At 33.9% G+C, this 26,740-nt stretch overlaps 5 protein-coding genes and 1 non-coding gene across 6 annotated transcripts; 3 read left to right on the top strand and 3 right to left on the bottom strand.

The window, feature by feature from the left end:
- Positions 1–1,341: 1,341 nt before the first annotated feature.
- On the top strand, positions 1,342–5,241 carry LOC123915623 (F-box protein SKIP8). The gene is made up of 3 exons (XM_045966812.1): positions 1,342–2,021; positions 3,065–3,261; positions 4,707–5,241. The coding sequence occupies exons 1-3, from the start codon at positions 1,632–1,634 to the stop codon at positions 4,939–4,941; spliced, it is 822 nt and encodes a 273-aa protein (XP_045822768.1). The 5' UTR covers positions 1,342–1,631; the 3' UTR covers positions 4,942–5,241.
- Positions 5,242–5,832: 591 nt separating this feature from the next.
- LOC123915624 lies at positions 5,833–7,806 on the top strand. The gene is made up of 3 exons (XM_045966813.1): positions 5,833–6,162; positions 6,341–6,586; positions 7,442–7,806. The coding sequence occupies exons 1-3, from the start codon at positions 5,945–5,947 to the stop codon at positions 7,479–7,481; spliced, it is 504 nt and encodes a 167-aa protein (XP_045822769.1). The 5' UTR covers positions 5,833–5,944; the 3' UTR covers positions 7,482–7,806.
- A 262-nt stretch (positions 7,807–8,068) lies between these two features.
- LOC123913667 (1-acyl-sn-glycerol-3-phosphate acyltransferase 3-like) lies at positions 8,069–11,589 on the bottom strand. The gene is made up of 11 exons (XM_045964482.1): positions 11,509–11,589; positions 10,749–10,871; positions 10,435–10,474; positions 10,256–10,329; positions 10,062–10,121; positions 9,850–9,927; positions 9,594–9,752; positions 9,214–9,339; positions 8,585–8,677; positions 8,383–8,469; positions 8,069–8,290 (listed from the first exon to the last, which is right to left on the bottom strand). The coding sequence occupies exons 1-11, from the start codon at positions 11,587–11,589 to the stop codon at positions 8,069–8,071; spliced, it is 1,143 nt and encodes a 380-aa protein (XP_045820438.1).
- Positions 11,590–12,153: 564 nt separating this feature from the next.
- LOC123915622 (origin of replication complex subunit 1A-like) lies at positions 12,154–18,866 on the bottom strand. Its single transcript, XM_045966811.1, has 16 exons — positions 17,741–18,866; positions 17,474–17,609; positions 16,586–16,738; positions 16,280–16,420; positions 16,050–16,201; positions 15,844–15,943; positions 15,607–15,729; positions 15,358–15,519; positions 15,204–15,261; positions 14,860–15,038; positions 14,630–14,744; positions 14,011–14,081; positions 13,345–13,440; positions 12,964–13,040; positions 12,692–12,775; positions 12,154–12,506 (listed from the first exon to the last, which is right to left on the bottom strand). Exons 1-16 carry the CDS (start codon positions 18,823–18,825, stop codon positions 12,440–12,442), a joined length of 2,799 nt encoding a protein of 932 aa, XP_045822767.1. The 5' UTR covers positions 18,826–18,866; the 3' UTR covers positions 12,154–12,439.
- On the bottom strand, positions 16,601–16,678 carry LOC123919222. The gene has a single exon (XR_006813132.1). It is a non-coding gene; the product is annotated as a small nucleolar RNA snoR28 (small nucleolar RNA).
- Positions 18,867–22,473: 3,607 nt separating the features above from the next.
- Positions 22,474–25,916, top strand: LOC123915621 (RNA polymerase II transcriptional coactivator KELP). Its single transcript, XM_045966810.1, has 3 exons — positions 22,474–22,917; positions 23,038–23,143; positions 25,531–25,916. The coding sequence occupies exons 1-3, from the start codon at positions 22,615–22,617 to the stop codon at positions 25,620–25,622; spliced, it is 501 nt and encodes a 166-aa protein (XP_045822766.1). The 5' UTR covers positions 22,474–22,614; the 3' UTR covers positions 25,623–25,916.
- The last annotated feature ends 824 nt before the right edge of the window (positions 25,917–26,740 follow it).

Here is a 26,740-nt window from a genome sequence, read left to right as displayed (position 1 = left end):
AAAATTGAAAAATTTGAGAAAATAATTACCTCTAACATGAAATTTTCAAGATTTTACACATCCCCTACTTAAAACCTCGAACATGACATTTTGGCAATTTTGCATGCCGCGTGAGAAAATTTGTATGGTGCTAAAAGAAATTCTCTTAGCTTGAGCCGGTCATAAATTTGAATCTCAATTGGACTGGTCGAAGCCAATTTTCAAGATAATTTCTTTTGGTACCCTACCAATTTTCTCACGTGCTTTGCAAAATTACCAAAATATTTTTGTCCACTACTTATTAAAAAATATTGTTAAAAATCACTTTAAATAAATACTTTTACAGCATAGTATATCAAACTTTAAATATTGTTAAAAAAATAATTAAACTTTATTATAAATAAAATAATAATTAAATTTTAAATACCGGTGTCCTCACTCCCAGTGAACATAACTTCGCATATATTTGAATGGATTAAGATTTGCTGCTGTATAAAAATCACACAGTTTCACACTGTGTTTGATCTCAGTCGTCAATGTCAGATCGAACAGTTTATATTAAAACTGTATCTTTTCAGCAATATTGATCACATCCGTTGATTTTTTATCGAACGACAAATATCAATTACTGCGTGTAACAGCGTGATAATCTGAGAGCAGGGAATCTTTTTTCATTGAATGGGCATCAATTGAGTTCATAATCATAGTGAAAACTACAGCATGACTAGTGAAAACTAGTAGCTTTTTGTTTTCACGGCCAACCCTAAATGCACATTGCCAACGAACAACCACAACACAATGACCAAACATACTATCCTTTGATAGGTTAGAAGGAAAAAGGCAGGGTTTTTTTCTCGTAATAATAGTGGGTGAGTCCTCTACAAACCATTCGAGCTAAAATGGATTATTGTTCCGAAATTCGTTTACTTCCCCTTTATGGTGGCTAGTGCCCCACCTTTCAAGTTGACAAATTCGTATTACTTCGAGATAACTGTCAGAGCCCCACCTCTCGAACTCTTATAAAATGCTTACTTCATTTTTTGTTTTTTATTCGTGTATGTAATATGATTTTACTGTAGTTGGCATATCGGTCGATTTAAGATGAATCTGGGGGAGCGATGGATAAATCCTCCATTGGTCATTGACCTTTTGATTCTCTTATTTGAATAGCTCTTAGGCCGAGATTGAGTTGAATATGCTTCTCTTCCGTGTTCGTACCACCTGGTGGTTCATCATAAGTCCGGAAGACGACGCCTAAACTAGTCTCAAAATTCACGCTCGCATCCCACTTATTTGTATTAAAAATAAAATTCTAACCACCAAATTATTATTTATAAAAGAAAAGAAATAAAATATATTTTTAGTTACTCCTTATTTGATTGAGAAGAAGGCTCATCATCATGAGAAGGTTGGACATTTTGAGTGAGAGAGCAACCAAGCGAGAGTAACGTACATAGCGCCCACTCTCTCTCTCTCTCTCTCTGCGTTTTCCATTTTCACTTTCAACTTCAACACCCAAACAAAACCCTAATTCATTCTCATTACTACTATTACCTACCCCTTTTTTTTTTTTCCATTTCCCTCTTCAAATATTTAGGGTTTCAATTTAGGGTTTTCATGTTCTGTGAATCCCAAGTTTTCATGTCTTTTCAATGGATATTTTCTCTTCCTTTTCCCAACCTTTCCTCCTCGCCGTTACTGTAACTTCCCTCTGTTTCTTCATCGCTCTCTTCTCGTTCAGAAGATTCACACCGTCACGCAAACAACACTGCAACTGCGCCTCTTCCAATTCCGACGCTGTTGCTGTGCCCTACTTGAACGGCGGTGTTTCTGAAATGATGGAGATCAGTCAGACTCCGGCGCCGGTTGTGTTGGCTGATCGTCGTACTGGTTCTTCCATGATGGAGGAACTTGTTCCGGAGATTACAACGCACGCGCTTAGTTACTTGGATTATCCTAGTTTGTGTCGTCTTTCAATGACCAATTCTTTGATGCGAAAAGCTGCCAACGATGATAATGCCTGGAAAGCACTCTATCACAAGGTTAGTTCCTTTCTCATCATGCAATTTTTGTTTTTTTTTTTTTTTCTGTTTTGAATTCATAGGTTTAGAAAACAATAGACGAAACTGAAATTATCGAATTCATCGCATTTGATTCGAACAATTGCTGTTAGAACAATATTTGAGCTGAATTAACTGTAATATTATGTGATGATGTCCAGAGCATGTGCTTTTCCATTATCAATAAAATGTTATTTTGCATGTTTGAAAGCATGAGGAAATTGTGCCTGATGAAACCTTCTATGAAAGGGTTTAGTTGAATAATTGATTCATTCGGGCCTCAACTTGCCTGCTGTTTTGTCATGTGTTTGAATTACTTAAGGTTTTAAAAAACGGTTGGCCACGACAAAACAGTATAGGGAACGTGCGCAGTTACCGTTTTTATTTTGTCGTAGAGTGAAAAATAATCATTATAGCCTCGCCAAAATGCCGTTACGGCCGCGCCAAACTGTTAATAGACGGATAATTCCGTTTTTTTTTATTGAAATGGGTAAATATCATTTTTAGTACAAATGTGAACATAAATTACAGTGTTATCTCCTTTTAACTTTTTCCCTAATTCATAACTTCATATCTACAAATAATTTTAATAAGTTTTGTCCGAGGTTGTGATTAATTCACACCACGACAACCACAATCCGTACCAGCCGAAATCGTGAAATCCTTACCACGACCGCTATTTAAAGCGGATTTGTCTGACATTGCTGGTTGTTCCTTTCGTTGGATAATTATGTAAATACCTTCAAATGTCCTCATATGTTCCGTTTCTTATTGTCCCTGACCTATTGGTTTTTAGCATCCAAGGAAGGGGCTGATGAATTTGAAATGATACTGGTGAAAAGTGAAATGATAATGTTATATGATAAAGGAATAATGCAAATTGACATGAACCTGGACATTCTATAATATGTCCTGTCTAACTGAGAGTTTGCATGATTACTTGGGTTGGAATTTTTAGATGAGTTATGTGATTCTCATTTTTCTCTGTATCTTTCTATAGTAATCTTTTTTAAATTCTCTTTTAGGACTTCACTTTGGAACAAGTCAGCGTTACACCAAGCAATGGGTGGAAGGCTTACTATGCAGCCACAAGAGCGATTGTGATTGTTAATACAGAATTCTTCAATATTGTTAGAGATAAGTCCATTCAGGCAATGAGACGTTTTTGGCTAAATGCAGATTATGTGAAGTGCATCCATGCCACAGGAGAACTTTTTTCGGGGTATGACTTTTTGTTTCACAAGTAATTGGTCTCTTTTTCTTTTTTTATTTATTATAAAATTATCCATTTTGCATAGTCAATATTGTTTCCTTATATTGGGATATGTTGTTTGTGTTAGTTTTTTGGTCTTGGCGCCATGGTTGTCAAACTTGGGATCCCACCAAAGATCATTTGGGTATAGGATCGTAAACCTTAGCATTACATATTTATCCTGAAAAAACATTTTTTATTGATTAAATTATAAAGATGAGAGCAAAGATGACCTAAAATAAATTATGGCAAATTTTTATTAATTCCCACCACTGAATACTAATGCAAAGATGAGAGCGTTCCCAAGTTGGGAAGTAATTAATTTCCCAATTAAAACCCACCGAATGTTTGGGAAGTAATGATTTTCTATTGAAATCGTAATTGTGCATTCAATTCTAATTTCCCAAGTTGGGGGAAGCACTGGCGAGTCCCAAAAACAAGTGTAGTTCAGTGCATCCATCTTTGCAATGAAAAAGATAAGGCAACTTTCGAGCCAAAAAAGGTGTGATTTTGACGGGTCAAAACAGTGTGAGACAAAGCGTCGCTCCCACGCGTTTACAATTTTCCTCTGCTCTCTCACTGCTCCGGCCTCCGGTGATTTTTGTTCCGCTCCGACACGGTGGAGGTAGCAAAATGGTAGGATCTTCCTCTTGCGCTTAACAACCATGCTCGGCACTTTCATGATTGTGCTTACATGGAAGAATTTTTTGTTGGGTCCTGTGTATATTAAATTGGCAGAAGTTCTTGGATCCTTGTATACGACTTAGTTCAGTATTTTTTTGTTTGCGGGTAATCCAAATCTGAACTGGTCTTGTATTTATACAGAAACAGTAAGACCTTGTATTGATGACAATGATCATCACCCAATGGTTAATAAGGATGATTTTATAAAATTGTTACTCATGCTTTCACTTATTGTTTTTTTAATGTGCGGAAAAACTGAAATGACAGTAATTTAGAAACAGAGTATAATTTGGTTCTCAGTAGATATCCACCTGAAGCACTCTTTCCTTTCCTCACTCTTTATTTCTTTAAGGCAGGGTTTTTTCATATCGCTGGAGACACCTCATCAAGAGGACTAGTAATATGATCAGTTCAATTCTTATTAGTGTTTTTCTAGCCTGGATATTTTGACTGAACTAGTGAGCTCTCTAGCACTAGTTTCAGGCCAATATTATAACTGTTTTCGGTTACTTAGGGGCTTGTCACTCAACAGATACCGACAGTTTGAACTATGATAAAATGTATTCATAATTGGAATTTGGAATGAAGGTCTTATTTTTTATTGGATAAATAATTTTTTTTAGAGTTCTTGCAAATTTTGTGAGATTATAGACTTCTCTTTTACTTCATTTGGATTTCTGTATTTATGGTGCAAACAAATACTATGAGTAACACAATAATCCATGCTGCAGGTATAATTCAGTAATGCAGAGCTGGCAACTCATATTCAACTGGGAGCAAGGATTGAACTTTCAGGTTCGGGATGTACGTGCTCGGGTCTTGACAGACATGGCTTGGGTTACCATGAGAACATCTGTTGACATTGATGCAGGGCCGTTCAATGTGACCAATGTCTTTGAGTTCCATAGTGGACAGTGGTATATGGTTCATCATCACATTTCTGTGATGACTGGGGATTTGGAGTAACAAAATATGCAGGGGTAATAGTAAGAGATGATATTTATTGTGTCTGATACTGGTTACAGAAGGGGTTTATTTGCAGAAGCAAGATGCTTGAAATTTTCATAATTGGAAGATCCTTTTATTTTTGAAGTTTTGAATCTCAGTTTTATTTTCATATACTCTGTATATAATACAGGAAATTGCAGTGGGGCCAGGAAAGAGTTTTTTTGTTTGTTTGTTTGACTTCCGAGCCAGAAAAGAGTTATAATTAGAGTAAGTGGATTAAAGTAAATACAAAAGATGGATGAAAAAGATTACATGTGATTCTGTGAATAAAGGTTGGATTAGGGCCGTTAGCTGGAATCAAATGTTAATTTAAGGCGATACTTGTGTAAACCAAGCAGTCGCGGGAGCAAATGCAAAAGCATTCTCCATTTTTTGTGCAATCTAGTTCTAGTACTATTGTGTATCTTTTGCCGAGTAAAATTTCGAAACTAATGCTAACAAATGATGATTTTGCCGTAAAGCAAGATTATTAATGATTAAGAATTGATGGTCCGAAAAGTACTGCTTTTATATAAACCTCCAACAATGCTGTCAAACTTATCAGATTGTTTACATCAGTTTGAAGTAATATAATCAAAAGAAAATTACGATCTAAGAAATATTGTGGAATCTGTGGTAATGATAATTTTTTTTTACATGGGAATCATAATTTGTTAGGTGCGGTTTATAATCTAGATTTTTTTTTTTTGTTGAAGGATATAATCTAGATTTTTGTTCTACACGTCAATATTACTACTGCAGAGTTGCTAAAAAAAAATTAATAGTGAAATTTGGATCACTAGACTTTTGATAAAATAAAAATAAAAATTGAATGTATGGGGAAATTTAAGGATGAAATAGCTTAATGGCTACCTCATTAACAGCCTTATTCTGATAGAGTGAGTGCTTTGAACTTTAGGATAGGTAGAATTAAAAGAGTGGCTCACATTACTCGTCCCCAAGAGAGAGAAAGAGAAAAAGAATGACTATGGCTTTCTTCTCAGTTCCAACACCTCAACATTATCATCATAAGGTTCAACTGTATAAGCCAAAAAATTCATGGCCAGCTACTACTACTTACCCTTCTTTTTGTAAGATACTTGTTCCTCCTTCTTCTACTCCAACTTCCCTCATTTCTTCTTCACCAGATGAAGAAGAACTTGATGCTCCTATTCAATCAGAATTATCCTCCAAACAGAGGTACCATCCATTATTCCATTTTAAATCTCTTAAATTATCAGCTAATAACAAAAAACTTACTATATAATTTTTCAAAATAAATAAATAAATTGCTATATGGTTGGTGTCTTTTTCTGTCACGTAGAAAAAAGATAGCAACTTATTTTGAGGTGTGTAGTTGCTGAACATGTTTTAACAGTGGTTGTAAAGCATGTGGAAGTCAAGAAATAGAGAAAGGATGCAATGGTGAAGGAAGAATGCAAGGTGGTATTGCAACGGTGCCCGGCTTTGGATGGTGGCCTATAAAGGCTTACAGGCCATGTCCTGGATTTGTGGCTTCCGGTGGTAGGTACAGACGACAAGGACAAAGCATGGACGAGGTTGTTTCCGGTAGTGGTAAAACCAAAGCACCCTCTCCATCAACTGCAACTGATTCCAAGCCAAGGTATCTATTGTCTCTTTCTCATATATATACGGACTATAGATAAATCTTAGTTATACTTAAAACTTATCTATCATTCATGAAGCTGAAACAAGGCATTAATATGCTTGGAGGGTCTATTTGGTTCAAATGAAGGGATGGAAAAGGGAAGGAGATATATTTAATGAGATGTTTTGTTTGGTTGATAGTAGGGAGGGGAGGCAACATACCCTATTTTTGTTTGGTTAATACCTTTAAAATTATATAAACCTATATTTTCGCCCCTCCGAGTCCCCTAGGGGAGAGGGCAAAAAATGCGTTATAGGGATTTGGCTCCTCGCATCTCTATAAAAAATGGAACCGGACAAGATTTAAAATACTCCTTCTCCCATCCATTTCTCTCTAACCAAACACTGTAAAAGTTCTCTGCATTCAAAGCGAGGGAAAGATAACATTCACCGCAGATGCATGTCTTGTATTTTACCTATTATGGTTTCGAATATCACTTTTTGTAATGGTTTTGACCTTATCCTTTTGAGAAAAGTAATAACCACAATCAATACCTCTTCCTATAAGTGAGATTGATTAAATGATCAGATGATACCTTAAGTTATTTTTGTTCAAACCAATTCTTTAGAAAGGCCATTAAATTCAAAATCAATTTAAATAGCTTGATTCTAAGTCTTTCTAAGTTTACCTCTACCTTAATTTATAGGCTATCCTCCATCTGATAAATTTTAACTTGGAACTTCTATTAGTCTTCTTACATGATTTCACACACACTTTCTGTTCCATCTAAGATAATTCTTTTAACTTGGAGCTTCTAATAGTCTCTTTAACTTCTAATATGTAAAATATATCATGTGCCAAATTTTGCAGTAGCATAAAGGAAGGTTCGAAGAAATCGAAGAAGAGGTAAGTGTTTTCAAGGAGTATACCAGCCATTGCTTCATTGAGGTGACATAGAACAAAGGAAATTCATGAAGATGGGCAAAAAAATGTCGGTGATTTCTCGTCTATATGCTTTAAGGATTCTAGACATGTATATGTGTTAACGATGCATTGGGAAAATAGGGCAATGCAATGGTATCATCTAAATGAAATATTTAAATCTCCACAGCTTTTTCTTTCTTTTTCATTGATCATCAGTTCCTTGCCATTAATATTACTTTTCTGATACAAGAATTGTGTTAAAATACATATCTTTGTTACTATGCTTACAGGAATAATATTATATTTATACACTCGAGCTCTTATAGTTATTCAGTTTTCATAATCACTTAAAAAAAAAAAGTAACAAATTACAGTCTGTCTTAAGTTTTAACCCAAAAATAATACACGCCAGACGAAGCGAACTAGTTCTGATATCAATAACATTATTTTACCTAACAAATCCTGCATTTTCAAACCAAAAAGCTAGGGACAAGAAACATGTAATGTACATATGTAGCCTAATGAGATAAAGACATGTGATGTGATTAACATTAACTAATGGTGAATCTTTGCTCATGTCTGAAGAAGCCTCTGCTTGATAGGGTCTTGTATAGGTAAATTGGCGGGTTTAGAACTTTCTGATTGAGATGATTGAATGAGCATTTCCATAATAACTGATACAATTACCAGGAAAAGTACTGTAAACAAAATTCCTTGCCATGTGGAGAGTAGTGAAGACCACTTGAAGAATTCGTAAAGAAGGAATCCAAGAAGACAAGACCAACTTAGCATAACCTGTTCATAATTAGCATGAGATCAAATTAGCATCAGTCATTTTTCCTCTGGTAAACCTTTTCTCAAACCAAAAACCAAACATATCAACTTACCATTATAGAACTTTTAGGCCGGCGAGTTTCTTGAAGTTCGAGTTCACTGAATATGTCTGTAGTATTATATTTCTCCAGTAAAGCATCCTGGTTGGTGAGAAAAAACACTTCCTTTACACATTTACACACAGTACAAGAATTGATCTCATGCATAAGAGCAGTGTTACATTCTCTTTAAGAACGCAACATTTACTTGTAATACCTTGGCAATAAAAATGTCTTTGCACCACTGTGCAATGCCATCAGCTGTTTCTGGAAGTTCCTCCATTTTGTGACGCTTAACTTGAACCTTCACCTGAAAAAAAGGTAGGGTTTGGTTATTTTATGAAAAATTACAAATATTTGTATAAAAGTATCTAACAGATAATACTAAGTTTATTTCTGGTTAAGTTGTGGTTCATGAAATAAGTTGATGAAACTAAAGTATGCCAAATATCATCTCACCCATTTTGATGTATCAAATGTCATATTAACAACAACAACAAAACCAAAGAGTCCAACAAAAGAAGCATTTGTTTTCTTTTGAAGAGCACAATATATTCATGAGATTGAATAAATTAAAAATCACAAAATAAAGGTAGACAAATAACCTTGTACCCTCTAGCATTTGTAGCCCGGTCTAACACAATCTCGGTTGTTAGATGGATTGGTCCAACGGTCGAGATTGAGTTGAGGACCAGCTGCAGGATTGTGCATATAATCCATATAAAAATGATTACATGGAATAGAGAATCTAAAGTCTAACAACCATACTAGGAAAGATGTTGATTTTGAAGAAAAATATAAACATCACTTATTTACTAACTTTTGTCAACGTTTTCACTGCCTTACCGTAGAAGGAATGCCTTTAAATATTTTCAACATTGTAGGTGAAGGCTCACTCTTTGAAACCATAAATGTGCAGTCATATATGACTGGAATGAATGTTCGCGTTTGTGTTACAGCCGTGACAAAACCCTGGAAAAAGATTATCAGCAATGAAAGATATTTATCATCAGCTAAAAAAAAATCAAAATGTGAGTACAGTCAGTCATATCACTGTTTGCTCCTATAAGCTTAAAGTTCCAAAAGAAAAAAGGGCAATGACTTTTCATTTTTCAGTTTTAAGTTTTTCTGCATGATGAAGCATTCTTAAAAAATAGATTACACTATATCAGTGAAAAATTATACTACTACTCTTTATATGTGCTTAGCGCGTCAATTTTGTTCACCTTAGTACGAGGAACCAAAACATTTCTCGGTATAGGCATCCCTCTTGAAGTAGCAAATTCTTGAGCTGCTATAAGTTTTGACTTTGTAAAGCGAGTTCCTTCGACAAAAAGAGCCAACCAAAAAGGCACTGGATTGCGCACTTGCTGCTTAAAACCTGACTGCCAACAAAAATCAAGAGATGTATAAATAAAATTCTTATAAGGAACATTATATCAAATACATGTATATATATTAGGGTGATTTCTTTGGATTTACCTTCAATGTTTGTTCATCTTTAGCCCAATTTCTTTCCAGAAATAAAAAATCAGCAAACCACATTGACCAACCTAGAACCTGCATTCATCAGTTAAGATCATATTTTCATCTCACTAACTCTATTTAGATAAACAGATTAATTAATTGTTTATAACATAAGCGCTTATCATTTAAGTGCTTATATATAAACTATTTCTATAACAAATACTCACAGGAAGGTATTTGACTTCTTTCTTCATAATGGCTACAGTGCTACCAAGGCAACCCACACGCTGTCACACATGAATGATCCATATGATATATATATGTATTGAAAACATAAGCTAAGAAATGGTAACAAATAGTGCATGAAATTGCATGTACACATATAATAATGGTTTAATTTCAAAGAAAAACAAAGATGCACCTGAGCTAAGACCCATCCAATGAGCCAATCAATATCACTCCTATGGTTGCAGATCAGAAGTGCATTTTCTTTACCTAAAATTCTCTCAAATAAAAATGCAAATTTGTGAGATCCTATAGCAGCAGAATATTTAAGAGAAAAAAAAAGGATATATAAGAACTTAGTGGCTGTCAACTTACCAAATATTTCAAAATTTTCTGAATCTGCGTATAGTTCGATCTGCAATCCAAAAATCATTCAACTAGTTAGACTATAGTATGCAACCAAGTGCATCATAAAGTCAGTTGCAAAAGTATTGTCAATTTGTTCAAATACTAATAATACGCCACATTACTATAGCACGACTATAACCGCTATTTCATAATATTTTTTGTACTAAATAGCGTATTGCAGAATAATAATGATTTTTTCAAATTTCACTATACAATAGTGCAATAGTACTATAAGGCCGCTATAATCGCTATTTAATAACTCTGAGCTGCAGAGGACACACCTTGACGCCTGCCCACCAATCAACTAACCATACGAGCTCCAACCACAGTACTTCTGTGAGAACTTTGTTTATTTTTTTGTAATAATACCTTGATATTGGACGAAAAAGGACATAGACGACAACCTGCAAATTAATATAATTATATGTATGATATTAGGTGAAATGAAATAATAATGTCAACTTACCAAAAGTTAAAATTAAAACTGAGAATCTGTATATTAAATTTCCAATAGTCAACCAAAGGGATCATATATAACAAGGTATCTAGCATTGATCAAGATTATGTGCATAGAAATACAACAGATTTGATTTGATGTGCATGCACATATATAGTTTACTATTTAAAGACCGAAACCAACAGTTTAACCGATTGAACGTTGAATTGACTTTTACAATGGTTCGGTTATTGGCATTTCGATCATGGTTGGTTAGAGTAGCTTAAGGAGGTTAAAACATGATCTAGAGGTTTATCGGTTGGATATCCAGTTCGATTTTTAAAACATTGTTTTACAATAACAAACTTCATTGTTATGAATTAAAAGGAATATGAATTGTGCAACAAGTTGCAAGACACAATTGCATGGCACCTTATGTAAATATGTATCCTAATGGCCAATTAAATTTCAGTTTACTTTTCTTTAACGGTTCATATTGAAGAGTTATTACTAGATCCGAATGTCCAGAAGAAAATGCATGTGCATGAAGAATTAATTACATAAAACAATAATTAATGAATGATTGTGAATTGATTTTTTTTTACCTGAATTACGTTAACAATGAGGCCGGAAAGAATGAAAAGAGTGCCTAAAGGAAGAATGACAATTGTAGCTGGAAACGCCATTGTCTTCCCTAACCTACTAAGTGTTGTGTAATTATTATTGTTATTGTATACTATTTCAAAAGTAATTATAATTTGTTGGTCAAATTCTTGGGTCAGAGCACGTTTTTCTTTCTTTTCCTTATGAATAGGAACCAGTATTCAGGCTTACAATATTGTTACCACAATTATAGGAACCGTTCACTTTCTTAAAGTCCACATGACCGTATATATATTGATCGGTAGAGCATAAGGCAGAAACACAGAAGCCGACTTCATTGTGGAACATCATCAGCTTATCATTAAGATTTTATGTTATTTATCATTTTTAGGTATACCTAAAAATGATTAAATAGAACTTACCCTTTACAGTAATGACATATCCAAATTACTACAGACTCATTTTGACAAATATTAGGTTCGTAAACTATAATTCAAACATGCAACTTCTAACAGAAACTCAAGGTTTCCAAAATAATTTAACAAAAAAGTAAAAGCCTCGTTTTTCATAGAACAGGAGTTGTAGCATCAACTATTTCAAAACACCCTTTAAAACTGAACCAGAGAGAAAAGGAGAAACTGAGAAAATTGAAAGAATAAAATGTATTATTAGTTCTGATATGACAAAGATACAAGTGTCTTAATAGTGTGGCTGAGATGCGCCCCTTATGTGGGCTGCATCAGGTAATACAATGCTTAATACAGGGTGTAATACATAAATAGACCGCCCAGGGTCCAACATACAACAGTGATTACTGACACTTGTATACTTAAAAGGACCGGAGATGACGACAATTATGTAAGTAATACAAAAAATTGAACAAAAGTTATTGGAAAAAAAATGTTCTTTAAGAACAGAATCAAAATTTCATTCCTACATTAAATATTTGGACAACCAAGGTAGATCTTTGCAGTCTCTCAGTGAAAAGGTTACATCATCACTGTCATAAAGTAGAATGAAACCAGTCAAATTAATGGAATTACAGGAAAATGATAATTAAAATTAAAACTAAAGGAAACGGATAATTGAGTTGGTTAATTGAACTTAAATCACTCGTCATATTTTTCGTCATCTGTTTTTTCATCACAAGCAGCTAAAGAAGTAAGAAGGGATTTGAGAAATAACCTCGGGAAATTTAGCTGCAACTTTTGCAACCTGTGCTTGGCACCTGCTTCACACAAAATGATCCTACATTCACCCAGCTTACAGCTGCAAAAAATGGAACAAGGGCTTCTTAGATAAAATAGACATGCGGCTAGGATGGATCTCGTACACTTAGCAGTTAATCAGTTTGTTACTTGTATTCAAGTAGAGAGCAAGACCCTGCCCCCCTCCCCAGTTTTCCCTCTATGGCCACTTTGACTCAGAAACAAGTAGGAAACAAACATAAGTCTTACCCAACTTGCAGGAGGATATCATATCCAGGAAACACTTCTCCGTTGCTGGTACAGATACATGAAACCGTCGTTGCCAACTGCATTGTTAAAATGAAACCTTACATAAGAGCACTTATACAAATTAGCATTAAGCTCCTATTAGCACCTTTTCTATCAGAAAGTCAAAACCAGAATATAAAACCTCAAGTTCACCAAGACAATTAATATATTCTGAGTCATATGTAAGCATAAAAAACTTTGCATAATGCTATTAAACTGAAAAGGAGCTGAAAACCAAGGTTGTAAGCAAATTCCACCTTTTCAATTTAAAGGTGAAAAACTTATGATCCGAATGCCAACCAAGATTAATTAAGTTAACAGAAAGAAGCTTCAGAAGCAGACCTTTTCAAAAGTGGTTTCCCCCATTCCTGTTTTGTAAAGCTCGTGCACCATAGCTGTCAGGAAAATTTTGCTAAGTCTGGAACAGTTTTTCATCACCTTCACAATAAAAATATGTATGTGATGTAAGACTAAAATAAAATGTGAAATACTCAAGATCACATTAAATACTCAAGTCCAAATATGAAATAAATACTCATTAAATATTTAAAATCACATTAAATACTCAAGTCCAAATATGAAATAAATACTCTCCGAATAATTGAACCAAACAACTCAAATTGGCTTAGGAGATTACCACTAATTTCCTATTTTACTTATTTACCATCCCCTATGATCACTGATCCACAAGATTAGCAGTCACATCTGACAAACTAAAATAGCATGCATGTTATTTTTTAGTTACCGTATACCAAGGCCATATAAAACAGAATAATGTCTGTGTTCATGTTATAATCCTCAGTTAAAGAAACCTCTCATTTTTTTTAAAAAGTGAATATCTCAGTTACATCAAAAACATTTGTATTGATATATCATGTATATTAATAACTGAACAACATGACTTGGTTCACAGTCGGGACTAATTAGGAATCTTACAACACTTGGGAAAATATTTATTTGAATGAAATGTCAAGTTAAAATATTAGCACACTGCAAATTTCAACTCACTTGAATATGAGGTGCTTGGAACATTTCTTGAATGGCTGCTTCAACGTCTGCCATGCAAACAAGTCCCTTTCCTAGAGAGCAGACACAAATGAATTAGTGGGATTAAGAACTACCTCGGACATAAAGAATGTGTGCTTACAAGTGATGTTGGCTATTTGTATTTCCATAAAAAAAAATGGAGAATCAGTTAGTTCTTGCCGCTGCCATGTGACAAAGGATTCATTATATTGATGCAGTCAAAGAGAATACTAAATTTACAATATCAGTCTTTCAGCATATGGTAGATGAAACAAATCATTGTGTGAAGTTAGGTCTTGGATCCTGAAATCGCATAGATATTGAAATATTTCATATTGTTTTGTTCTCGAGTAATCGAGTTGTTTATGTTGAAGAAGAATTATCAAACTTGCTTATATTAAATTTTAAGTTATTAGTATATACGGGCTTATTAATATATCCACATATCGTTTACAAATATGTATAAAAACAAATGACACTTTTGTGAAGGCACGTGTAAGTAGGCAACTAGCTGCCAACATGTAAAGTAGGAAACATCACGTGATCCCCCTTTCTCCTGTGATGACATGTTAAATCTATAGGGCTTGTTCACATAATATACCTGCAGCAACATTATCAGGATTTAAAGCTAGCTTCTTCATGCGATAATCTGCAATTTCAGCTGCACGTCTGCATATTTCCAAAGCACGGCGTGCATCTCCAGAGATAGCTGCAACCTGGATAAATAAAGATCATTTCATATGTAAATAAACAAGCAATTGTACCAAATTAAGTGTACATTGTGCATATAAGATTAAAGGAAACCAATCTTCAAATGACTTGGAGACTAACCTTTCTTGAAGCAAATTCCATAGCCTGTTTTTCAAATATATCAATTCCATTGAGGCGACTCGAAATGATTTCTTGAAGCTGCTGATAATTATATGGGGCAAAGCAGAGCCTCTGGATGCCCATTCGGCTTGATATACGAGGAAGTAACTTCTCTGGAAGATCCATTGTATTTGCTATTCCTGAATTCATCACATTAATACAAAAGAATAAGTTTTTGCAGTCCACAAAGCCACTGTAGTTGTTATAATCACCTGAATTCTTGTGATCCCACTATTTGATATTACATCTATTTAGCTAGACGATCATAATTCTGTAAATATAATTCACATGAACGTAAATCTAACCTATCACAATCAGCTTGGAATGTGGCTTGGTAGGCCAGTCAAGGATATTGTACAGAACCTGTGATTAAAGGAAAGTCATGCCAATCTGATTGTATATAATAATAAAGAATGTGAACCTAATAAAAAGTTTCTTGCAAGAGGATTTGTTAGTTACCGACTGGTTTCTGGTTACAAGAAGATCAAGTTCATCAATGAGCAAAATACATGGTCGGTCAGCCTCTCCTCCAGTTTTCTTCCCTTCTACAAACCTCTCATTCAGCAAACGGAGAGCCTCTTTCCATCCGACTCTGTGACCATTTAATGCCTCATATATGACCTAAAATAGTATTGGAAGTCAGAACCATAAGACAACCAAGGAATGTGTTCATAAAACCAAAAACAGCATAAGTTTTGTGAACTTTACCTTATAAATATTCTCTGGCGAAGCCAACTTCAGACCATTAATCTCTACAAAACAGTACGGCTTGATGTTTCCTGCATCAACTTCTGACCTCAAACTCCTCATCACTGAGAGTACACTCATTGTCTGGAGTTACACAAGGAAAAAATGAGTAAAAAATAAGATTTGCTTTGTGATAGCTAAAGTAAAGCCTCCCTTGATATTAGACTAAAAAACATAGCTAGTTCTAGAAGATAGTACCTTGCCAGTTCCCGGAACACCATGAATATAGAGGCAACGACCCAGACATTGATTGTCAGAAATAGCACCTTTAATGAATGTAGTTATCTCGTCCATTTCTCTAAATAAACACATGTTTTGATTAGTAATAGTAAAATAGTAACTTAATACAGATAAATCAACATACTTTATTTTTGTTAAAAAATCATGTTCAAACTTCAACATACTTATTTCTACAAGGTAAAGATTTAGGCAGCGAAGCTAATAACAGTGATGCCTTTGCTCTTTCAAGATTAGTCTGTTTGTGAGACCTTATATGCTCTGGAATTCTTTTTGTGCCTATCTTCTGAAGTCCAGAGAACCGTCCCTTGTGCAGATTCTGTATCATTTAACATTAATTTTCCATAGGAACTCATAAACACACAAAATTAATACAAGTGAACAGTAATATTCATACTGCAGCTAACTGATGGCTTGTTGGTGGTTGAGATTGTGCAATTTTAATATTTTCCTCTTCATAGTCAACATCTTCATCTGTATCAGAGTCTGATTCCTTGCCTGCATTCCAGTCTTCGTCACTGTCACCCTCATCAGAATTCTACCATGTAAAAAATATAAACATGTCAGTACAAGCACAGCTAAATGACTGGTCTTGTCACCATTCAACCATGTACGAATAACTTCATCAATATTAGCACTGCTAAACGGTTAACTCCTTTCTTGAGAAGAATGGTCATGTACATATATTCTCTAAGATGGTTACCTCTCTTTCATCATCAATATCAGCCAGGCGTTTGAAACTGTGCCAACGGATGTCATATTCATATTCGCACAAGAAAACATCATCTCCCTCATTACTAGCTTTGGCATACTCCTTAGGGGTCATGACAAAACAATGTCTGAGAACCGATTCCATCTATATTGAACAGAAAAGCACCGTGATGAGAAAAAAAGGAAGAAGAGTTTTCTGACTACCCTGAACATTATGCATGAGACTATAGAAATACTAATAATAGTCGTGAAATACAGCACCACAAGTTATGTCTGGTTACCTTTTTTGTATCTGATTATATCATATTGAATTCAAAAAATTCCAAAAAAAATCAGGAACGCAATAGAACTTAATAGTTTAACTTATTTTCCAACTATTTAAATTAACATGGGTATGGTATTGCACGCTATAATCTAATTCCAAGTTATTACCAGAAACAAATCAACCAACCAGCCCAAGGATGTTAAGTTAAGGCATATAAAAGTTTACCTATGTGTATAGACATGATTGTAGATATGCCAAGCTGAAATAATCAAGAACGTAACCAATCTATCAAAGTAAGCAATTAGTCCATAATTGACAGCTACTATCTACCCAATTATAAACTCCAGTTCTATCAATTTTTTATACATCTAAGATACCTTGAGCATTCTTTTCTGAGTAAGATTCAAACTTGAATTTAGTATGGATATGGACTGTGGAGAAGAAAACTCAAGCCATCTAGATGTTCCAAAATTTTCAAGGTGTACCACTAAACATGTTATGTTCAATTTGTGCTAATTGATTGATCGATTGTAAGAAAAACTACGACGCTTTCATTCCATAGTGGCACTTCGCTAATACAGTATACAAACAACTAAATCATTTAAGATTCATCACCTCAATTTTTGCAAAATCATTGGTCCGATATAACTCTCTGCTCAAATTATGTGGCTGTCGCCCAACAGAAGTCTCTTCTGGAATCATATACCACCGTACCCGACACCAATAGCAGCCATCCACTTCCTTCCATATACTGCTCACATTAAACAAATGTAAATAAACCCTATAATCGGCGTAGACATGACATGATTACTATCTAATAAACTGAAAATAAAACAACATACTATTATGTGATTGAGCAATAAAATATACAATATATAATACCTCTCAATTCGAGCAGCCCACAAATCGCTTGAATGAAGCTTCTGACGCATTGTCCTAACAAGCTTCTTACCTTCCGGAGGCTTTGGGAAATCAACATCTTTACCCATCTTACGACCCTCGCAGATCTCACAAATCCAATCCCCTTCAGGAACATCCTTCAACGGCGGCGTCAAGCATTTCAAATGAAACCCACCCAAACAACTATCACACTCAATCATGATTTCATCCCCAGAACTAAAACATAACTTACAATCCTCCATTTCAGGATCTTCCTCATCAGAAGTAGCATCTTCTCTCCTTTTCACATAAACATCATCCCCAACTTCAAATTCACCACCATCATAAACAACTTTTTTATAATACTGCACCTTCGCAATTTTGCCCTCTTTTCTCGCAGCTTTAGCTCGAGTAACAACCGTTTTCTCAACCTCATTCTTTCTCTTTCTCTTCTTAGTTTCCGATTGATCCGGCGACGTTGGAGCAAACAATTCATCCTTCCCATTTCTCTTCTTCGACAGTTCAATCGTTTTCTCACCCTCCTCTTTCCTCTTCCTCTTTACAGATTTCGATTGCTCCGGCGATTGTGGAGCAAACGGAATTTCATCAGATTCACTCTTCTTGCTTCTCGTCTTCAAAAATTGAGCAGAATCTTTTTCATTTTCTACCTTAATTGAACTATTTCGAGTTGAAACTTTATCTTTATGAGAGAAATCGAGCCTCGATTTCGCCACAGGCTCAGTTTTCTCACCAATTCTTCTCCTTCTCTTGGGAGTTTCGTTGAATGCATCAACTAGATTGGGAGTTTTAGGAGAATCGGTGAGGAGAGAGCTTAAGCGCGTGGATCTGCGTGTAGGTAACGAGTGTGGAGTAACGGGCGCTGCAATTGGTGAACGGAGCTTGGATTTTGAGGGTGATTGACGAGACTTCTTTGGAGTTGAAGCCATTGAAGGATTGAAAATGGAGGTGCGAGTTAGGGTTTGGTGGAGAGGAATGAATGAATGAGGGAGGAAGCACCGATGGGGGAGGTGGGAGAAATGGGGGCTTCGGAGAGTATATACGAAAAATGGCGCCAAATTACTATGCATTTTCCCCCTTCGAACATTTTCTTGGGCCTTCTTTATGAGGATCTCTAGTATCTGGCCCAATACTATGCACCATGTAAATTCAATTTAATATATACTTAAATGTAGTCAATTTTGAGAAACGTGAAATATAAATAAATAGTATTAATGATGACATATATAAAAAAAAAAAAAAAATTAATGATCAAAAGATAAAATGGCATAGTTTTAATTAGGTGGTTTATCTTTTTATCCATTAATTTTACATTCAACAATTATAATACTTGAAGATATTGAGGTTACAGCCGCCGCTCCCCCTCTCTTCTAACCCTATTTTGCTTTTCTTCTTCATCATCCACCAAGGAGGGGTGGTTTTTGGGTCAATTTTTGACCCAAAATCACCCCTCTAAGTTGTTTTTTTTATTTTCTTTCCATTTAAATAAGTGATTTCACATAAATTAAGTTTTTTAGTTTTGTTTTTCTTGTTTTGTGATTTCGTCGTCTGAGTGCGGCGCTTTGTTGGTGGTCGTCATTGTTACGGCGTTTGTTTGTCCGTCTTGTTGCGGTGTTCGTTTGGTTCATTTTGAAAGGTAGATTTCAATCAATTGCAGATTCGATCAATGATTTGGGCATCATCGTTGCAGATCCGGAAGCATGGACATTCTGGTGACTTTTATCATATTATATTATTTGTAGGCATATTGCAATTGCCGTTGTATGCTATTAACATGGATGTTGTGAGATTGTTTGCAGTTTCATCCTTTTTGTTTTTAGCTATGTTGAATTTGTATTTGCATGTGATGTACTGTATCAATTATTGGAATGAATGAATATCCTTATTTTGAGTCAAAAAAAAAATTAGATGGTTTATCTGAGATTAATTAAGTGATTGTCTTCTAGTTGTTAATGAGTATCAGTTAAAGTTCAATTGATATGAAGTTGTGAAGTATATTTGAGTTGGACCGGTGATAAGTATAAGACATACATTTGTGATGTGGGAATTTTGAAACTAGTGTTAGACATCCGAGTGAGATATGAGATTTTGTCGTGGTCCAATGAATTTTAATGGTACTATGAATTTTAATGGAACAAATTAATATTTGTACAAAAAGATTGTCGCTTGAGTGGTGTATATGTAGTAATGTATACTAGAATGATATGCTGAAAAAGGTTATTGTTTGATTGTTGAAAATGATTATCATTTATCAACCTTGAGTGCTTGAGACTTATAGAGAAAGTAACTTTGCAAGTTTCACATAATTAGAATTAGCAAGTAATAAAGTATAGTGGGAATAAACAGGGGAATAAACAAAATAAAAATCATCAGTAGTTAAACTATAGTTTCGCCATTTGAGGACCAACTAAGGCAATTTTTATATAGTCAATTATTTTTTATAAGCTAAGAATGATATATTTGGCTTCCCATGTTTCAAACTATCTTACATGATACATGAATTGAAGGTTGGAAGGATTGTGACACCTATCACACCCTTTTTTTTTGTCTCTCGTATTATTTTACACAATATAGTTGGTGTTTTATTTATGTATCTCCTTCTCTATCCTTAGATTATATGAACCATGACTAACTCGGAATTTTTCAACTGAAGCATTGTTGTGTGTGACCCTCTCAACAATTAATGTCATAATAGTATATTATCCAACTTATCTTTGTTTTAAGGCGACTGCAATATCCTGAAAATGTTTTGATGTGTGATGCTCTTGATTTAGTTGTTACACTTTCCATATGAAACACTTCATGACACTACAAAGATGAAAAACGATCTATGCACCAATACAAATGAGAAGAAAAATGAGACGAACCTTACTCGTTAATTGCGTTGTGCCCCTGAGTTTCTAATCATGCACATTAGCAACATTTGTTCCTACATATCAAAGAATAATATATGATTGAATTAGGTCAAGAATCAGCCACTTGCACGTATTATATCAAAGAATAACAATAAGTTAGCAACATTTGTTCATACAGACATTTGTTCTACGTATCAAAGAATTGTGAGTTATTAAATAAAGTGACTCATTTTGGAGCTACTCCTACAATCAATATATTTTCACTCTTAAAATAGGATGAATAATTACTTATGGACAACATATTCCCAATCTTAAATAAAATGAATTTTATATTTCATTAGTATACTTAGTTACCGTTTGGCCCAGCTTATTTTCAACTTTTTATTTCATAAAAGAATAAGTCGGGGCAAACAGATATTTTTAAAAGTACTTGATAAAAAAAAGTTACTTATTTTTATGTGTAAAATATACCAATAATGAGCTTTTGGTAAAGTTAATATAATTAACTTTTTCTATACAAAACTAGCTTTTCGGCTAAATGCACCTTCGAATCCTGCTAAATGCAAATCCTATGTATTTATATATTTAAATGATATTTGCATCGGCCCTCATTTCATGTGCAATACAGTATTATTTTTACCATTGTTTTTTAAGTCATGTGCATTATTGTTATTATGATGATACTATTATTTTGGAAAATGCATTATTAATTTTTACCTTTACAATAAAAGTGCACACTGCTATCAATAAAAATAATAAAATAAAATGTAGCACCATGCACAATAGTATTTTTCTTCTTCTTTGAACTATGAAATTATTCATTTCAATAAATATGACGGATAATTACCCCGATAATGTTCTGGCTATTTTAACAAATATAAATTTTATAAAATATTTAATAAATTTAAAATTTATATAAAATTTTACACAAAATTAGAATAATTTTATATGTTATCAAGACCCACTAAAATTAAAAACTTATGCATTTTTATTGAACTTTTTTAATTTTTATGAATATCAGTAACATTTCAATTTTCAAATTGTTTTAGATTCGTGTAAAAATTTACATAAATGATTCATAATAAATACTTCTAATTAAACGGTAGATTTTATAAAATAGTATTAGTTAAAATATTATATATAGACTCGGAAATTGAAGATAAAATATTGCACACAAAAAGTTGATACTTGCTTATTATATTTCTAAATTATTTTATTTGTTTATTATATGAAAACAAAAAAAATTGGGCTAAAAAAAATTTAAATTAGAATTCAATTTAAGTTTTTTAAAAACGAAATCGCCAAACAACTTTAACTTTTTTTCTAAAGTACTTAATTTGAACTTTGTTTTAAAGTAACTTTTAGACCATAAAAAAGTCAGGCCAAATGGTACCTTAGTGATGACCAAATATATAATGCACAAGTGAAATTTGACTCAAATGGTAAAATCTAAGATTCCTTGTTCATATGTAACTCGAATTTTCCGAATCTTAAAGATTAAATGTTCAAAAGAACTATATATTATTTAGGTTTTTGTTAATTAATTTTGCTGTAATTTATAGGATTGAATATATTTTTTATTCCTATAATTTATAAGAATTTCATTTCTAGTTATGAAATTTTTTTCGCACTTTTTAGTCTTTGGTTTTTTTCCATCAGTGTTGTAGTCCCTAAACAAAATAAACAAAATTCAAAAGAAACTACTATTTTCCAAAGGAACCCTTACTATTTTATCAATTAAAAGAATTACTAAAAATACACCGTAAAATAAATACAATAATAAAATAATAAAGTACACATTATTTTTGACGCAAATAGTTAAATAAATAAATGAGACATCACCGTATTAAGAAAAGCGTGACAGTGACACCACCATCCCTCTCTCCTACGACCATTTTTTCTTTTCACTTTTTTTTCGCTAACAATTCATATCTCTCTCTCTCTGTCTCCGAAAACGAAATCCCTAAAACCCTCTCTGAACCAGTGACTGAGCTCTGTGCAAAAATGGAAGATGCTGAAACCAAATCAAGAATCGAGGAAACAGTTCTTAAGATCCTCCATGAATCAAACATGGAAGAGGTAACTGAATCAAAGATTCGAAAACAAGCCTCCACTGAATTGGACCTAAACCTAAATCAGCCCCCATTCAAAGCTTTGGTGAAGCAAATCATTGAAGATTTTCTTGTAGAGAAGCAGCAACAACAGCAAAAGCAAGAAGAAGAAGAAGAAAAGCAAGAGGTTAAACAAAAAGGTGTTTCCAGCAAAAGCAGTGTCTATGTTGATTCTGGCGATCTCGTCATTTGCGAGGTCTGTTTCGTCTTTTTGTTTACCTTTTTTCTCGTTTCACTGGTTAATGATGAATCAATTAGAAAAGGGTTGCTCATGAATATTATTATTTTGTTTCAATTTTGTTTTTTCCCATTTCAGCTTTCGCAAAAGAAAAAGGTGACAATTCAGGATTTCAAAGGAAGAAGGTATGTCTCCATTCGGGAGTTTTACACCAAGGATGGCAAGGAACTTCCTTCTAGCAAAGGTAAATTGTATTTTCCTTTACCCCTTTAAATGTTTGTTTTCATTTTTTGTATTCAATTTCCAGAAGATAATTTGTGTAGTTTATGTTTTTTTTGGTAGTAGGAATAGGTGGGGAGTTTTGTTATATATGTTTTAGGTCTCGTTGTTTGGAGAAACAACTCAATTAAGTGAATATAGCATAATAAGCTCTTATCATGAGTTCGGATTCTCTTCGTTTGGGGAGGAAATGGAAATTTCAATTTCCATTCATATGCAGTTGACATGTGGCTAAACAAAATATCAACGACCTAGATTTATAATTAACTTAAATAAATTCATTTTTTAAACTGCAAGAGATGGTGTTGCGATTGATTATCACAGTGGTGTAGCAAATGCTTCACACCGGTAAACACTTCAATCTAGTAATTTTGACGAAAACATGTAATACATATGCATTACATGACCCCTCAAAATGATTGACAAATGCCCCCACAAAAGTGTACTTCAAAATAAACATTGTGAGTGGAAATTTGGGCCATTGATATTTGATTTACCACATGTCAATTAGATGTGAGTGGAAATTGGGATTGCCATTTCTCCTCCCTTAATGGAGAGGGTCCAGACTCTCTTATCATAAGTGCTTATGGAAAAACCATATCTAGGTTGGAGATCTTATGAAAATAAGTTGAAAACAACTTATGGACATGTCATAAGTTGTTTCCGTAAGTTCTTCCAAAAAGTTTCACAAGTGCTTATGACAGTAGATAAACTAAAATAAGTTGTTATCTCAAGTGGTTTTATGGGACTGTTTATTTTAAGTATCTTATTTCTTGTTCTGTGATGTTTTATGCATGTCATCCATATTCAAAATCTCAGGAATTGGTCATGACTACATAGTAGATGCAGCTCTGTTTCAAACGCCTTTGGCTTTGGTGCTTTTTAGCATTTACTATGAATGTTTAGTCGGGAACATAATAAATTATGAAGTTTGGACTTTAAGTCATGGATTAATTTGAGCTTTTCAAGTGTAGCACATGTTATGCTTCATTTAATATCTAAGAAACAACAAAATAAAAAATGGGTCGTGTTGGAACACACCACGCTCGGATACCAATTGTTGGAAGACACTCACAATTGAAAAAGATGAGAGAGTTGAATATAAAAATAGAATTAAGTACTTTTACACAACACTGCACACAGTTGTTTATTGATTCAAGCTTATTTGCTTTTTATATACAATGAATACAAGAGTTGCACATGGGCAAACAATAGACTCAACAAACTAATCTCTATGACCAATCATATGAGTTGAACACCCACTGTCCAAATACCACCGGTTTGATCTCAACAACATAATCAAATCCAAACTGAATTAACTAACTCATTTTAACTTGTTGGGGTTTTACTGCCAATATTACTCAATTCTGTTAATGGGATCGGTGTATATATTCCTTACACTATTCATGCAAGTGTCATGAATGGAAACTACTTGTGTTATATTTGAGATTGGTTTCAATTTCATTGAGCCACACTACTCGTCTCTTATCCATGCCATATTGCCAATTTGACTAGTTAGACTTGGAAGTCTTGGCGTTGCAACTGGCATGGCAATATTCACCAGTGTAATGTTTATGCACATTGAAGCTTATCTAGTGTTCCATTCCAGTGTAATGTTGTGAAACCCTTCCCCTATAACATAGTATGAGTAGTAGTACTTTCCAAATTTGATTTTGCCAAATTGATGTTTTGTTGGCCTGGCTGTCATGCTCATTTTATGTGATTCAACCAGTGGGTCTTCTTACCAAGAAATTCAGAAGCTTTCTGTATTATAAAAAAAGGAAAAAGTTGTTGTGTGTCTGTGTGAGCTTAAGTTATTTGTCCTGACGAAGTTTTTCTTTTCTTATCGAATGTAGAATATGTAATGCAGAACTAGAACTATTGAAGGTTATAGAGCTTTGTCGCTACTGCTGTAGATAAGTGATGCCGATAATAGCAGTTTGACCTAGTGTGTCTACCATGATAGAGTTAGAAATGAAATCATTAGAAAGAAAGTTTGGATAGCTTTCATTGTAGAAAAGACAATGTTAGGTGGTTTGTGCATGCACTGGTAGAAGCATAAGTTACGGGGTACATCCAATAGAAAATAGTCAAATAGTTGGAGTTAGATGGATTCATGGATACGATTAACAGAGATTTTGATTCAAATATTTATCAATAGACTTGATTATGATAAAGGACATTATGACACATAGTAGTTCATCTACCCAACACTGCCTAGTGGAAGAAAGCTTAGACGAAAGCTTAGATTATTGTTGACTTGATTTATAATTTCTGCCCCTTATACAATGCATAATTGTGTTCTATAATTGAAGGTTGTTTCTGAACTGTATTTTATTTTTTGTGTTTCAGGAATAAGTTTGTCTGGGGAGCAGTGGGAAACCTTTAAGAAATGTGTGCCTGCCATAGAAAAAGCCATTCAGAAAATGGAGTCGAGTATATAAGTCTGCTGATTGAAGTGTTCATATCATTATCTAATGAATGTCCAAGCTGCATTATTCTTGGTGATACTTAGTTGATGCCTCAACTCTTAAGTGGATGTAGCTTTGCTTTTTGTGTAATCTGAATATCCTTGTGTCCTTTTGATATTGGACCATTTTGTCTAGGACTTGAAATCACTGTGAATCATGTTCTTTTAAGTGTACTGCAATTGGCCGGAGTGTAGCTATTTTAGAATGACTCTAGAGAAGGTGAAATGAATGTTACTAAATATAGTAGTAATCTGATGTTTCCTTCCACATCGTGGTTTCTTTTTATTGTTGCATTTTGCTAAACACAGGTTTTTTTCGTATCAGTTATTTGCTGTAGTTTTTGGTTTAGTTTGGTATATACAGATGAGTGGCCGTACACTTCCCCCTAGAGTAGACACCATTTGGTTTGAGACAAAAGATTATCTCTCAAGTGCTATTTGTGTTGTTTTCTATTGTTTGCTTTCTTGAACTTGTGTCCTAGGGTAAGAGAGATTAAAAGGAATAGTAACCTTTCATCAATGCTAGTGCCAATTAACCCTTGCCATACTTGAAGTTTGTATAATTAGCATTCTGCTAAAAACAAGAATGCAACTAAAGGGATAAAGCATCGAAAAGACAAGAATGCAACTAAAGTAATAGTACCTCTTATAAGTTATAATCATATTATTTGAATGGAAAATGCTTAATGTTACGAAGCATTTGATCCACGAAATAGCAATGCTGTGAATAATGAGCTAGTAGTAGTTAGCACGCGAGTTGCACGCGCATTCTTGAATTTCGTGAGAGCATTCTTCGTAAGAAATAGCAATGCTGAATAATGAGCTAGTAGTAATTAGTACGTGAGTTGCATGCGCATTCTTGAATTTCGTGAGAGCATTTTTCGTAAGAAATAGCAATATGTTATATCTGAATTGTTTCATTTATGCACCGTGGCGGAACTTGAAAGACAAATTTTGTTGACCAGAAAACTAATAACAAACTCTATACTACATAGTCATGAGAATCGTCAATTATTTAGAATAAAAAAGTTATCCCTCCAATTCTTAAGAGTAAGCATATTTAGTAATTTGAAAATCAATTACGAGTTAAGA

The sequence above is a fragment of the Trifolium pratense genome, linkage group LG3 (assembly GCF_020283565.1).
Source record: "Trifolium pratense cultivar HEN17-A07 linkage group LG3, ARS_RC_1.1, whole genome shotgun sequence".
Classification (NCBI taxonomy): Eukaryota; Viridiplantae; Streptophyta; class Magnoliopsida; order Fabales; family Fabaceae; genus Trifolium; species Trifolium pratense.
Note: the sequence above shows the minus strand (reverse complement) of the source record. Positions and strands in the feature narration are given on the sequence as shown.

What these genes read in the sequence shown, in the direction of transcription:
- LOC123913667 (XM_045964482.1), bottom strand. Translation starts at nt 11,589, where the DNA reads ATGGCGTTTCCAGCTACAATTGTCATTCTTCCTTTAGGCACTCTTTTC. An exon ending in TTTTGGTTCCTCGTACTAAG is followed by an intron (nt 9,340 to 9,593) that starts GTGAACAAAATT and finishes ATCTTTTTCCAG; the next exon opens with GGTTTTGTCACGGCTGTAAC. An exon ending in AAGACATTTTTATTGCCAAG is followed by an intron (nt 8,470 to 8,584) that starts GTATTACAAGTA and finishes CTCACCAACCAG; the next exon opens with GATGCTTTACTGGAGAAATA.
- LOC123915622 (XM_045966811.1), bottom strand. Translation starts at nt 18,825, where the DNA reads ATGCATAGTAATTTGGCGCCATTTTTCGTATATACTCTCCGAAGCCCC. An exon ending in ATATTGATGATGAAAGAGAG is followed by an intron (nt 16,421 to 16,585) that starts GTAACCATCTTA and finishes TTTACATGGTAG; the next exon opens with AATTCTGATGAGGGTGACAG. An exon ending in TTGTAACCAGAAACCAGTCG is followed by an intron (nt 15,262 to 15,357) that starts GTAACTAACAAA and finishes CTTTAATCACAG; the next exon opens with GTTCTGTACAATATCCTTGA.
- LOC123915623 (XM_045966812.1), top strand. Translation starts at nt 1,632, where the DNA reads ATGGATATTTTCTCTTCCTTTTCCCAACCTTTCCTCCTCGCCGTTACT. An exon ending in GGAAAGCACTCTATCACAAG is followed by an intron (nt 2,022 to 3,064) that starts GTTAGTTCCTTT and finishes ATTCTCTTTTAG; the next exon opens with GACTTCACTTTGGAACAAGT. An exon ending in ACAGGAGAACTTTTTTCGGG is followed by an intron (nt 3,262 to 4,706) that starts GTATGACTTTTT and finishes TCCATGCTGCAG; the next exon opens with GTATAATTCAGTAATGCAGA.
- LOC123915621 (XM_045966810.1), top strand. Translation starts at nt 22,615, where the DNA reads ATGGAAGATGCTGAAACCAAATCAAGAATCGAGGAAACAGTTCTTAAG. An exon ending in GCGATCTCGTCATTTGCGAG is followed by an intron (nt 22,918 to 23,037) that starts GTCTGTTTCGTC and finishes TTCCCATTTCAG; the next exon opens with CTTTCGCAAAAGAAAAAGGT. An exon ending in GGAACTTCCTTCTAGCAAAG is followed by an intron (nt 23,144 to 25,530) that starts GTAAATTGTATT and finishes TTTGTGTTTCAG; the next exon opens with GAATAAGTTTGTCTGGGGAG.
- LOC123915624 (XM_045966813.1), top strand. Translation starts at nt 5,945, where the DNA reads ATGACTATGGCTTTCTTCTCAGTTCCAACACCTCAACATTATCATCAT. An exon ending in GAATTATCCTCCAAACAGAG is followed by an intron (nt 6,163 to 6,340) that starts GTACCATCCATT and finishes ATGTTTTAACAG; the next exon opens with TGGTTGTAAAGCATGTGGAA. An exon ending in GCAACTGATTCCAAGCCAAG is followed by an intron (nt 6,587 to 7,441) that starts GTATCTATTGTC and finishes CAAATTTTGCAG; the next exon opens with TAGCATAAAGGAAGGTTCGA.